Consider the following 12,436-nt stretch of genomic DNA (forward strand, 5'->3'; position numbering starts at 1 on the left):
TCGGTCGCAGCCACAGACGCGTATTGACGCGGTCACGGACACATAAGCGCCCGTTGCGCTCAGAGCGCTCATTATTGTGCGATCGCATTGGTCTCCGGAACCGATCTGCTTGAGAAATTGGTTATCGCGCCAGTCACTTGTGTGAGAGGCATAATTGGCATCGACCCATCCTCAGTTACATGCGCTTTCTCTCCCGCATATCTTTCTCTCGTCCACGATCTGCGCCCGCCCATATTTATACGTACTATCTATCCGCGCGCGGGAGGAAGATGAGCACACGAACGTATAGCGACGCAGTCGACCACCTCAACTCGCTCCAGTCCAATGCCGCCACACTCGAGGCGCTGCGGACGGGCAAGAGCCGCATGGACTCGCTCGCGATACCGGAGATGGTGGAGTATCTTGGGAGGATTGGTTATACTGCGAGTACCTTCTTTCAACGTTTGAGCGTGCTTCGCCTGAGCAAGTGCACACCAGCCAGAAGATCTGAACAGACTGAACGTTATACATATCACTGGGACGAAGGGGAAAGGATCCACGTCTGCGTTCACAGATTCCATCCTGCGCCATGTGAAGCCTGAGTGGAAAGTCGGTGAGAGCCGCTCATTGGATCTGGGTGATTTGGTGTCGAACCGTGAGCAGGTCTGTACACATCTCCGCACCTGGTCGCCGTGCGGGAACGGATACGCATCAATGGTGCGCCACTCTCCGAGGACCAATTTTCCCAGTTCTTTTTCGATGTGTGGGATAGGCTGGAGAAGATTGATAAGGTACGTTGTATCAAGCGAGCAATCCGATGATCTATTCATGTTCGGTGCAGAGGGAACACGCAGAGACGTCGAAGATGCCCGCCTACTTCCGCTTCGTAACGCTGGTAGCATATCATGCTTTCCTCAGTCTCGGTGTAGATGCGACCATCCTCGAAGTCGGAGTCGGGGGATGTACGATAGCACAAACATAGTGCCCAAGCCTGTTGTAACAGGTGTTTCTGCGCTCGGACTTGATCACACCGCTGTGCTCGGAAAGACCATCGGTGAGATAGCGTGGCAAAAGGGAGGCATTTACAAGGTACGCCTCGTGCTTCGGTGGCGATTGCAACGCTGAACTGGGGATTTACAGGAAGGGGTCCCTGCTCTGACTGTAAATCAGCCTGAAGAAGGCTTCGAGGTGCTCAAACAGCAGGCCCAGAACAGAAAGGTGAGCCAAATTGCCCTGCTGAATAACCAGTTATGAACGGGAGTCAAGCAAGGCATCCGAGCTCATCCTCGTACCGCTCACGGCAGGACTATCAAAGATCGAACTAGGCGCGTATATCCTTATTCGTGTATATCCTCTGCCGCTTACGGATGAATAGGCCTCGCGGGCACGCATCAATACCAAAACGCTGGTCTCGCTGTGCATCTCACGAAGCACTTCCTGCACGTCAAGGCAGGCTGGTCACTCGACGATACACTTCCCTCGTCCTTCGTGGAAGGACTGAAACAGACAAGGTGGCCTGGGCGATGCCAGACTGTCGTTGACCCAAAGCTTGCACGCCTTACCTGGTTCCTGGACGGCGCACACACGAAAGAGAGCCTCGAATGCTGTATGCAGTGGTTCGCGAGCCCCGCCGCGGCGTTGCGTCAAATAGTACCCTCGTATCGCCATTGGCTCAATTGCCCGAGTGCACCTCTGGTAGCCACCATGAACTTTGTAATTAGGACGAGGGTGCTAATCTTCAACTGCACGAACGGCCGGTCCGCACACGCGTTGCTGGAGACCGCCGTTGCGAAGATCGCCGCACAGCTGCAGCTGCACGGAGAGGCAAAAGACGCCAACTCATTCTTCGACTACGTCATCTTCTGCACAAATGTCACTTACACCGACGGAGGATTCAAAGGCGGTACGTTTATTCGCCACTGTTGGTATCCATCAGTCTCATGGAAAGCGTGATCCGTAGACCTGACCTCCAAGTCGATCCCGGAGAAGGACCTCGCGCAACTGACGACGCAGCACGAACTTGCTGCGGCATGGTCGTCCCTCATCCCGACGTTCCCCTCCGATCATATCCACGTCGTCCCCTCCATCCAGCACGCCGTTAACCTTGTGCACGAGATTCTCACCGAGAACGAGCTATCACAAGTGGTTGACGTGCTCGTCTCCGGCAGCTTGCACCTTGTCGGCGGCGTCATCGAAGTTGCGGACTTGTCAGAGGTTGCGCTGTGATGGAGAACGTGTATAGTGATTTATAGAGGTCCGCATGCTATGTCTTATGTTTATTATTCTGCACATTTTACTGCTCCGCCTTCAACAGGCACAATAATCTAGATGTATAGTCTAGAGGCATGTACACGGGTGGCAGTCAGGGGTGCCGTTTGCGTGTTCGATCGCCACCGGGTCCGTCGGCTCCGTGGAAGTGGATGGCCTTTGCAATAGAGGGTAAGCAAACGGAGTTGTGCGATGTGATCAAGGAAGGTAGGTACCATCTTGTCTAGGAACGTGCGGATCCTGGTCTTCATCAAACCGAGTTTCCTCGTCTGGATTAGTCCCGCGTCCATCGCGAGCTGCACGAAGACGTCAAAATGGACAGGCTATAGGCATGGAGTGTATCATCAGTATCCACGCCAGGGATTACAGAAAGTGCAAAGCCCGCAACGTGGACTGACCTCATAACGAATGATACGCAGGTGCAGGTTCTTGTCTTGCATAATAGCGTCATGTAGTCTGGACTCGAACTCAGCTTCTGTGATGTCTGGCGGACTCTCTTTGACGGGAGATGAAGACGTTGCTGGTTGCTTGCCCTTCCTTGACCTGGGTTTCTTTGCGGGCCGCTCACGTACGGGCATAGATGACCCCCCTGCTACCGCAACGGTCCCGGTGCTCGCTCCTTGAACAGCCGCCCTGCTCGGTCCAACGTCTGATGTCCTCTGCAAACGCGAAGGTCCTGCCACAGGAGACAAGGATCGATCCTTCTCTATAGCTGGCGAGACGTATCCTTGACCTCTGTCTTCTGGGTTGAAATGAAGGTATGCATCATCGAATCCCCAATCCTCTGGACGATGATCATATTCAACATGTTCTATATCCGCTACATCGTCCATCTCAATCGAAGTCCGTGGTGAACTGAGGCTAAAAGTGGTATACCTACCATGACGGATAGAGTCCGAGCTAACGTCCGTCGGGGAATTTGTGATTAAGCGTGAGTGATGTTCAGTACGCGAAAGGCCCGTCCGCAGATATCTTGGAGAAGCTGCGCTTCCGCTTGGTGACAGAGGACGGGCAATCTAGTTGTTATGAGTCTTACTCAATCAGTGGTAGCAAGGTTAACTCACGGTCGGCGGCGGCGATTTGTTCGCTGTATCAAGGGCTCGCGTACTGCCGAGGCCCGTTGCCAGTCGACTGGGAGCAAATACCTGCATTGAGGGAGAGAACTCGTCTTCGTCCCCAGGGGCTTCTGCTGTGGTCGTGGCACTGATGATCGTAGCGAGCCTACTAGGAGCGAAGAGCTGGGTGGGAGCGAACGCAATTGGCTGTATGGGCTCTTCATGAATCCGTGGGTTCCTTGCCAACGCGCTTTCGCCGAATGCTTGAGTGGGCGGTGGCATCTCTGTGCCTTGCTCTTTATCCCGTGTCCGCAGGGTGTCGACTGATTCGCCCCCGGCACCCCGTCCACGTTGTGGCTCTTCGAGTAGTGCGCGGGCTCTATCGAGGATGTAGCCACGCGTATCTGCCAGATTGCGCACCGTCTCTGGCACCGCACGCCGCCGGGTCCTCTTCTTGTTCGTGCCGTCTGTCCAAGTCTCCAGGAGGGTCCCTGACTCCTTGGCTTTCTCCGCTGCATCCATGTTCTTCTCGGGTAATGGTGGTGCTACTGCCAGTTCGCTCCGGAGGAGAAACGCCACCGTTGAATCCGTCAATGATTTCTTCTTCGCACAAGCTTGAATGTGCTTCAGTTTTTGAGCGACACCTTTGCGCGCGGTCCAAGCCATCTCGCAACTGACACATTTGAGTAGCCTAGCGAAGTCGGCCTCGGCGAACTCCTCCATGAATGTGGCTTAGCCTTGCTCGTGGCCCTTCTTGTCGGTTGCGCGGCACTGCAGCACTGACTGAGGATCCTGAACGTGATGCAGTGCTCGTAGACGAGGGGTTGCGTGATCGCCCCTTGAGTGGTGCGTTATACGCGAAGCTCTTGAGTTTGAGGTTCATGCCTGCAGACCCCTCGTCATCGGAGTCGTTAGGCTCTGTCGACGGACGAGATGACTCTGAGCGGTCGGATATAGGCTGTGGTATGTCGATAGGCGGTTCATGATATTCCGGAGACGGCACACGTTTGACAAGGAGGGCATGGACTGAAGGCATTGAGGGATATCGCTTGCGCCGTCTATGAAAGAGATCCAATGATGCGAAACGTTGACTAATGCATTTTGCTTACCACTGATGTCAACAGCAGGTACTTCATATATGCCATATGCCCTCGACTTGCCCGGCTGCTCATCAAGGACACTGACATTGGACGCGCGTTCTGATTCAGAGCTGTCATCTACAGACCGAAGCATATAAGAAAAGTACTACAAAAGTCAAATAATGCGCTTGCCATGTATGCTGATAACACTTTGCGTAGCCGGAGGAACTTGGGATGATTGAGATACAGGCTGGGTGAGGAGAGGTTCTTGACTGTCTGTCAATTCTATGACATCGCTTTGGTAAGGAACGGGTTGGTGAAGCTGTTTCCGACGTTTGCGATGCTCTTTCTCTCCCTGTCTGCGTTCCTCTCTCTCTGGTTCAGAGTCAGACACCTCGCACACGTCTGTAGGGCCGGCAGAGACCCAAGTCGCAATAGGGGTTAACTTGGAGCGGGCCGTTGGCTGACTTGCCGCGAGTCTACTGAGAGTGCGATGCATTGCGGACGGAGCTGTGCTGGATGGTCTGCGGAAGAAACGGGATGAAGAGGATAAGACGCGTTTCATGAGAATGTGGAAGTGACATGTAACCACTCGACGCGTTCAACCTGAACGCGACGCGACACCGCAAACGCGCTTGTCACAGAATGTCACGGTCGCGTCTGACGCGTGTGACAACACGCGGCGCGTCTCAGAGTGCCACTGCCCAACACGGAGTTGCAAGTTTCGAGCAGCAGGCTTGGGCGAGGCTCGTCGGACTCTGTCCTCCTCGTTCCTTCTTACCATCATCTGTGCTCGTGGCGAAAACCGGTCTGATTCAAGACGAATGCCTCCACCAACTGCCTCGACTGAGACCTTCTCGCCCGAAGAACTCTACAACGTTGTCTGTAGCGCGGCATCTCAGGACCCTGCGCAACTGCAGGCATCTGCCACTCGACTGAAGGAGATCCTGCAACTGTTTGGTGCCTATGATACTTTGTATGAGATTGCGTCACAAAGAACAGTTCCTCTGCCCGTACGTCAACAGAGTATCATCCAGTTCAAGAACAGTGCCATAAGCCATTGGCGATCAAGAAAGTGAGTGGAGAAAGAGACTCAATGGGATGGCTCTAACTCCTAGCACATAGACTCTTCTCAGACCAGCATCGAGAACGCGTACGCGTGCGATGCTTGTCACTTTTAGACGAGACCGATGACGTTGTAAGTTTCCTAGAGAGTAGCTCTCCCCGGCATCGCTCAAAGCAGGGTAGATCGCTGAATGCAACGAAGTCATCATCGCCAAAATTGCACGCTATGACCTCCCTCAAAACTGGTATGTGCCTGACTTCCGATTGCCTATAGAAATGCATTGACTTTCGCCAGGCCTGCTCTGATTCCGCACCTACTTGGGACCATTGGTACAAACGTTGATGCACGTTACGGAGGTGGTCAGGGTGGATCAGCCATTCATCTCCGGCGCAGCTTGGAAGTCCTCAATGCGATACTAAAGGAGTTTATGAGTGTCAAGTTGCCTAGTGGATTGAAGGTCATGGGGGCTGTGAGTAGTCTTGTGCATGCGATCCTTTGTGTCTGACGCTTGCAACCCTAGCTTGTGCAAGAGCTCCACCAACCCTTACAGGGTCATTACTCTCGAGTGGCATCGTCATTCCCTACGACCACTACTCCAGCTTCAATCTCTCAATCTCGTCATGCGGAGGACTTATTGTTCGCCCATCTTATATTCAAGTGCGTCGTTAAGTCTGCAGAATGGACTTGGAACCGCATCGTGCACAACAGCTACGAGCATCTGGAGCCTTGGGTACGGTGCTATGCTGCTCAATCTGCAAGTCTATGACAAACGCTTCATTCCAGATTCAACAGCTGTTCCAAGCGTCTGCCATGCAATTACAGTCCCTCTCGGAACTACGCATTAACCTCATGCTTGCCCTACAAACCACGCAGACAGACGAGATCGGTACACGTTCCGTCGACATCTTAACCCGTCATGTCAGGCTCTTCGGCAAACTCTTCCGGCGCATGCAGCAGTTGGCTTCGTCGCGTTTCATTGCGCTCCCTCTCTGCAGCGACCTCGTCATGTACTACTGGAGCAAAGTTGTGCAGGCATCAAATGCCCCTGCAGAGGCAATCTCTGGTATGGCGCTCACTTCGCATGACTGTGCTGCTGTGGCTCATCTATGGGCGCGTTACCTTGTAGATACTTGGAGCGCAGTGTTTCCTGTCCGTTTCCTAGTCCAAGCGATGGTGCTCTTCAAAGACAGTCTGGCCCAGTGGGCACCCGTCCGCAAGGATGGCTCTCAGAATGCAAATGGTGTGCTCAATGTTTTCTTCCCTTGCCCATTGACTAAATCACTGCAAGCACTATCCAAGGAGTTTGTCGAGAATGCCGTGCAACTGCTGGTTACGAGGTTCATCCCGCTGAACCCGTCTGACCTTGAGGAATGGGTGTCTGATCCGGAGGGTTGGGTCAACCTTGAAGAGCAAGACAACGAGCAGTGGGTTTTCGAGATACGCGTGCGTCCACTCCTTGTTTCGATGAGAGATTTCGCCTGAAAGTTCAGTATAGCCGTGTGCAGAACGTGTCCTCATGACGCTTGCCAACAATTACCAGCAATATGTCACTCCGCTGCTGGACACTACGTTCAAGCAAGCTGTTGGTACGCACGTTAAACCCTTATGCGAAAGTGGTTGTATCTCACGCCGTCGTGGTCGCAAAGGGCAAAGGCCTGTTGATCTTCCGGGCGTCGTACAGAAGGAAGCATTATACTGTGCTGTCGGCCGATGCGCAACGCGTTTGAAAGAATCGATCCCTTTCGGCCAATGGCTTGAGCACACGCTGATTGCTGAAGCCCAAGATTCTAATGCGAGGTCAGCGGTTGCGTTTCTGTGTGTCTATCCGCCTCTCAACTGTACACACAGCTATCCAATTCTGAAGCGTCGCATAGCCTGGCTAGTGGGGAAGTGGATCTCGGACGATTGTTACCCAGCGAACGATCCAAAGATATGGCAAGTCCTGCTCTACCTATTGCAAGATCGAGGACAGGGTTCCGACGAGGTCGTGCGGCTAACTGCCGCCATGGCGCTCAGAGAATGTGTGGATGTAAGTACACAGCTATCATTACTGCAATCACTGCTGACCTATACGGGTGTGGTTGCGACAGACGTTGTCTTTCGATGTCGACGTCTTCACTCCCTTCTTGTCAACATCTGTCAATGAGCTCGTACGACTCATGGCCGAATCGGAGACGTTGGAGGCGAAGCGCCGCATTGCGAACAGTTTGAACACGGTCATAGAACGAGCAGGAACAAGGGTACGTCTCGCTATCGATCAGATTTTGAAGACACCTGCGTGACTGAGATGTATTTAGATCGTCCCTCTCATTGGGAACATCGCTCAGCCGCTTCCACAGCTCTGTAAGTCGACGCAGACGCGCTACTGCTTGACTGAGTGTTCATTGCACACTATGATAGGGAACACTGCCGGAGAAGATTGGCTGTTCAAAGTGAGTCTGTTGGGGACCCTCACGAACCTTGTGCAGGTATGTTCGTAGGCATGGTGGCGTATACCGCGCGTTCCTCATGCTCGATCTCCGTAGTCATCCATGGAACATTCCGTCACCCTCACAAGCCTTGTTGTTCACCTGATCCAACAAAGCTTTACCCCAGGTGTACGTAGTAATATTTGCCCGTCGTTCGCTTTCTCACCTGTCATAGGCACAATTACACCTTGACCAAGATGCTCTTGCGCTGTGGTTGATTGCCATCCGCAACTCCACAACGCTTGAGGGTGTTGATGGCGGTCCGGGCTACATCAGCCTCTTCCCGCTGGTCATCTCGCTTCTATCCGAGAACCTTGACCTCCTCGGTAGCATCAGCGAGATTGTCGAATCTTACCTCCTCGTCGATGCCACGCGTATACTGCAGGTATGTGCAAGAGTTTCTGAATTTTGAGTTTGAACATTAAATTCGTCGCAGCTTTACGCCGTTGAGCTGTTCCAAGCTTTTGCGAAGGCGATGACACAGGCGGTCGAAACAAACGTCGGTGATATGGCAAGAATTCTGACTACGCTCTTCCAAATTGGGCCACCTCAGCTTTGGGGAGAACCATTGCATAGATCCGGTCTCTTTGCGCTTGTGGTGAAAACACTCACAGACGACAAAGTGTGCCACTTCTCATATGAGATTTGCCATGACTGACCCACTATGCACAGGCGAAAACATCCATCCTAACGGAGGAAATCTACGTCCTCGCCCGAGTCGCTGTGGCCAACAAACAGCTCTTCCTGCAGCTCATGCAAGCTACAGCCCAGGCGCACAATGTTTCTGAAGCCCATATCTGGGAAGGGGTCCTCGACCAGTGGTGGACGAGGGTGCGTTCAATGTCGCATCTCCCATCTTCCCGGAACTCAGGCTTTTCGTCTCATTATTACTCCCGCTGCAGTTCGATAATATGTCAGAACCGCGGCATCGGAAGCTGACAGCCATGGGGATCGCGAGCCTCATCTCTACGGGCCGTCAGGAGGTCCTGGGTCGGCTGTCATCCGAGGTTTGTAACCTGTGGTTGGACGTTTTCGGGGAGATAAAGGAGACTGAGAGCCAGGCCGCCGAGCCCGAGTAGGTGCAGGCTGTATATCCGGCGCAGTTCGAAACTTACAGTATTTCACAGAAGCCCTACTTTGACACGGTATTGGGACAGGCCCACCGATCAGTTTTTCCAAGGTTCAGAGGACACCCTCGAATACGAACGCCGCAAAGCGGTGCGTATATTGTTCAATCATGAATCTGTGCTGGTTGACACAAGTACGCAGCTGTACGAGAACGATCCTGTGCGCACCACAAAGCTGACCACATACATCGCGACATGTCTGGCGGAAGCAGAGATGGCATGCGGGGGACCAGCCAATCTACAGGCGATGTACCTCGCTAAAGCTGACCCCACCGTGTTGGGTCAGCTACAAGCAGAGCTCGCACGTCCATGACGGACAAGTTCCTGATGCACAATGTAGCGGTCAGCAGAGTAGACTGTCTATATTGAGGGCTGACGAGGTGGATGCTAGCTATCTCCCCGCTTTCGAATAGCTATCGAGCAGTTTCCCATATCCTCAAGATTGTATACGTACCAGTCCTGTCCTTGGGCTTCTTTGGCTAATTTGTCTCGTAGATCTTAACGACGTATATTGCACGACATGACCAGACGCTTGGATAGCTCGTAATGAAACGGAACTACTTCGCTTTGCCACTACTTAAAAAAATTCGTCAGAGTGCCCTGCCCAGCCTTCCCAGCAGACTTGCGATCCTTCGGGGGTTTTCGAGCAGTTTTGCCAGGTTTCTTGTCCTCTTGACTTGCTTCCTTCGCGTCTCCCGCGTCCTTGCCATCCTCGCCCGCATTCTTCTTACCCTTGGTTGAGACTGAGGCACCTTTCTTCCCTTTACCTTTACCCTTCGCAGGCTCTTCAGCTTCCTCTTCGTCAACGGACTCATATGATGAGTAGTCTTCGGTGACTATAATTTCGGCGTTCAGCCTTGACCCTAAGTGGATTCTGCGCGAGTAACAAATCTCACCCATATAGCCCTTCTCATCTGTCTTCGTGCGAGTCCGCATGACACGCCGCTTCTTCAAGCCATTCCGCCCGACAGGGACGGGTTTCTTCGCCTGTTTCTTCTTCTTCTGCGGTCGTTGTTTCATTCGCTCCGGCTCCGAATCATCGATGACGTCCTCGGTCTGTGTATCCGGAGGTGCCTCTTCTTCAGTCTCCACCTCACTCTCGGGCACTGAGGCGGGCCGGGATGCTTTATCGACCTCATCTACGGTAAGGAATCGTGAGTATGCATGCCTTTCTGTATACATATACGATCTGGGCAGACGGAAGAACGCCGCGTGGATGCACGTGAAACTTACCGTCATCGATGTCCATCATAGCTTTGAGACTTTTGTCTATAACGGACGACCGCACCTTGGTCTTGGTCTTTCTCCGACTGTCCTCATCCTCTGTATCCACGTCCGTATCAGATAGTATCGCTTTCTTCGCCTGACGCCGACTTTGCTTTTAGCCTTCGCGACTTCTTTAGTCGGAGGAGCTGGAGTAGGAGAGTGCGATTCATCGTCGTCCGAATCCAACATGACAGCACGAGTGGACTTCCGGCGGATTGCCGATGCCTGGCGACGATATCAGGGCAGAGTGATTACAGAAGTTATACAGACAGACCTTCGCCGAGCTGCTACTTGATGTCGACGGCTTTTCGTCCTTCACTGTTTCCTTTCCCTTGGGCTTTGAAGTGACAGGGCTCTTCTTGCGTGGTGCACCGTCTTGGACACCCTCCTCTTCGTCTGACGCGGGCAGGGCAGACTTGCGCTTTACACCTCTCTGGTGTGATAGATATGCATGAGTAAGTGGTCCCATTGACAAGTACGCTCAACAATCATGGACAATACTTGCCTGCTCCTCTACCTTGCCGTTCTTCTTACTCGCCTCCTCCACTGGAGTCGCCTTCTTTTCCTTACTCAGAGGCGGATGCGGAGATCTTCTTGGTGCCCTCTGGCTTGACCTTGATTTGCCCTTTCTCCCGTGTCTCGTCCGCCTCTTGTGCCTTCTCCTTCTCCTTCGCTCCCTCATCCTTCTGTTTTGCCTTCGCTTTACCCCAATCGAGAATGCCAGACGCTCGGGGCTTCAGTGCAGACTTAGCTTCCTTAGGCTTGAACTTTGGCTTATCCTCCGGCTGTCCGGACTTCGTGTCTGTGGCTTGCCTCTGCACAACTTGTTTCTGTGAAGTTTCTGTGGCAGGCGCGACTGACGCTTTCACGGGCAAAGGAGTCAGAACAACGGGCTTGCCGACCTACACAAGTACAGCTTTAACAATAGGCGGCCAGTAGTGAATGAACAGTAAGACGCACATGGACGTGCAGGCCGACCAGCCGACCAAGTAGTACTGAGGCGTCCACCTTGAGCTTTGATCGGCTTCGTAGACCTTGTCGGACGCTGTACATATGAGCGAAGCATCCTATACGGGTCACGTTCAGAGCTTTCCTAGAGATGGAGTTCACAACTCAAGGGCTAGCAACGTACATGAGACGCGCCGGTGATAGGCTGTAGACAACCTGAGACAAGACGCGTATGTACTGCGCTTTTGCCCCTGTACAACAATGGTCGCATGAGTGAGACTCGAGTCACAAAGAGTAATCACGCACTCTCTACGTCGTTCTCTCCTACCAGAAGCACCCTCGTGAGCGGCACCACCTCGCTGTCCGGTTCTTGCTCCTGATCTTGCAGTTCTCTTGATGTTGTCGGTTCCTCATTGTCGACTTCCATATCATCTTGCTGCAATTGTGATACCCGTGTGGCGGGAGGAGTGACCTCACCGGTCAACATGTAGGTGGCATACACCGGCTCAGATGAGCTGTGCGAGGCAGCATGGAACGCGGCGAGGGTACTGGGAAGGTCAAACGTTTGTAAGCCACGCGATCGCAGTACCTCGGTCAACCATATAGCTCACTTCTTAGCGGCATTGACATGTATGTTGAAGTGTCGACTGAGAGACCTGAAGGTGACCTATGCGCACACGCGTCGAGCCACGGTAAATGGTCGTGTGAAGACTCGGAAAGTGCCAGTGTCACGTACTACGTTGCGGCCAATCTGTATTTGCTTCGTGAGATAATCAACGACTGGTTGCTCCATTGGTGAAGACGAGTGCAGGAGAAGAGGGAAGGGTGCAGAGAGAGTTGGCAGCAACTGTGAAGTTCACGCCACCACCAGACACAGCTCCGACACCACCGATCTCGTCAGATCGCGGTGGGCGTGACACGGGCGTACGGCCAGCCCGCCTCCGAGCGTCGTCCGTGAGCGAATTGCCATGAATAGTAGGATGTCACGGCCGCACTCGGCGCACATCTCGACCAGCCCACGGAGCCCACCACACCAACCTCAGCTCCACTCCACGTTCAATTCACTTCAACAGTTGTTCCAAAACTTCTAGTCACAACCGCGCGTGGACCGTGACAGACGCGACACGCCGACAGCCACATTCCGTCGAAGGCTGAGACGCGATCACCTGACCGAGACGTA

At 53.3% G+C, this 12,436-nt stretch overlaps 5 protein-coding genes across 5 annotated transcripts; 2 read left to right on the forward strand and 3 right to left on the reverse strand.

Annotated features, from left to right (window-relative positions):
* Window positions 1–269: 269 nt before the first annotated feature.
* On the forward strand, window positions 270–2,205 carry B0H18DRAFT_1081197 (FolC bifunctional protein; the record flags this gene model as incomplete). Its single annotated transcript, XM_048031353.1, has 9 exons — window positions 270–426; window positions 482–592; window positions 643–770; window positions 821–941; window positions 962–1,068; window positions 1,120–1,197; window positions 1,250–1,304; window positions 1,355–1,882; window positions 1,940–2,205. The coding sequence occupies 9 exons, from the start codon at window positions 270–272 to the stop codon at window positions 2,203–2,205; spliced, it is 1,551 nt and encodes a 516-aa protein (XP_047901412.1).
* A 6-nt stretch (window positions 2,206–2,211) lies between these two features.
* B0H18DRAFT_20225 (uncharacterized protein) lies at window positions 2,212–3,005 on the reverse strand. Its single transcript, XM_048037092.1, has 3 exons — window positions 2,646–3,005; window positions 2,463–2,570; window positions 2,212–2,404 (listed from the first exon to the last, which is right to left on the reverse strand). Exons 1-3 carry the CDS (start codon window positions 2,823–2,825, stop codon window positions 2,342–2,344), a joined length of 351 nt encoding a protein of 116 aa, XP_047901413.1. The 5' UTR covers window positions 2,826–3,005; the 3' UTR covers window positions 2,212–2,341.
* A 36-nt stretch (window positions 3,006–3,041) lies between these two features.
* On the reverse strand, window positions 3,042–3,660 carry B0H18DRAFT_967922 (uncharacterized protein). The gene is made up of 2 exons (XM_048043454.1): window positions 3,312–3,660; window positions 3,042–3,240 (listed from the first exon to the last, which is right to left on the reverse strand). Exons 1-2 carry the CDS (start codon window positions 3,582–3,584, stop codon window positions 3,190–3,192), a joined length of 324 nt encoding a protein of 107 aa, XP_047901414.1. The 5' UTR covers window positions 3,585–3,660; the 3' UTR covers window positions 3,042–3,189.
* Window positions 3,661–5,205: 1,545 nt separating this feature from the next.
* On the forward strand, window positions 5,206–9,355 carry B0H18DRAFT_866723 (ARM repeat-containing protein; the record flags this gene model as incomplete). Its single annotated transcript, XM_048039802.1, has 21 exons — window positions 5,206–5,456; window positions 5,507–5,579; window positions 5,630–5,691; window positions 5,742–5,916; window positions 5,968–6,177; window positions 6,231–6,510; window positions 6,574–6,687; window positions 6,736–6,890; window positions 6,943–7,033; window positions 7,094–7,244; window positions 7,296–7,476; window positions 7,538–7,687; window positions 7,745–7,790; window positions 7,848–7,915; window positions 7,973–8,044; window positions 8,091–8,300; window positions 8,352–8,537; window positions 8,588–8,746; window positions 8,818–8,990; window positions 9,046–9,133; window positions 9,185–9,355. 21 exons carry the CDS (start codon window positions 5,206–5,208, stop codon window positions 9,353–9,355), a joined length of 3,066 nt encoding a protein of 1,021 aa, XP_047901415.1.
* A 260-nt stretch (window positions 9,356–9,615) lies between these two features.
* B0H18DRAFT_1112734 (DNA polymerase subunit Cdc27-domain-containing protein) lies at window positions 9,616–12,049 on the reverse strand (the record flags this gene model as incomplete). The annotated part of the gene is made up of 12 exons (XM_048032858.1): window positions 9,616–9,878; window positions 9,939–10,181; window positions 10,276–10,363; window positions 10,417–10,533; window positions 10,583–10,741; window positions 10,826–10,867; window positions 10,923–11,210; window positions 11,269–11,353; window positions 11,441–11,507; window positions 11,563–11,804; window positions 11,868–11,923; window positions 11,993–12,049. 12 exons carry the CDS (start codon window positions 12,047–12,049, stop codon window positions 9,616–9,618), a joined length of 1,707 nt encoding a protein of 568 aa, XP_047901416.1.
* Between the last annotated feature and the right edge of the window lie 387 nt (window positions 12,050–12,436).

This window comes from Fomitopsis serialis (assembly GCF_022376445.1).
Source record: "Fomitopsis serialis strain Sig1Antser10 chromosome Unknown B0H18scaffold_1, whole genome shotgun sequence".
Lineage (NCBI taxonomy): Eukaryota > Fungi > Basidiomycota > Agaricomycetes > Polyporales > Fomitopsidaceae > Fomitopsis > Fomitopsis serialis.

Coding starts and splice junctions, on each gene's coding strand:
- B0H18DRAFT_20225 (XM_048037092.1), bottom strand. CDS start 2,825: ATGCCCGTACGTGAGCGGCCCGCAAAGAAACCCAGGTCAAGGAAGGGC. Junction 2,571..2,645: donor TGCGTATCATTCGTTATGAG/GTCAGTCCACGT, acceptor CCATGCCTATAG/CCTGTCCATTTTGACGTCTT. Junction 2,405..2,462: donor GCACGTTCCTAGACAAGATG/GTACCTACCTTC, acceptor TCTATTGCAAAG/GCCATCCACTTCCACGGAGC.
- B0H18DRAFT_967922 (XM_048043454.1), bottom strand. CDS start 3,584: ATGCCACCGCCCACTCAAGCATTCGGCGAAAGCGCGTTGGCAAGGAAC. Junction 3,241..3,311: donor ACAAATCGCCGCCGCCGACC/GTGAGTTAACCT, acceptor TCTGTCACCAAG/CGGAAGCGCAGCTTCTCCAA.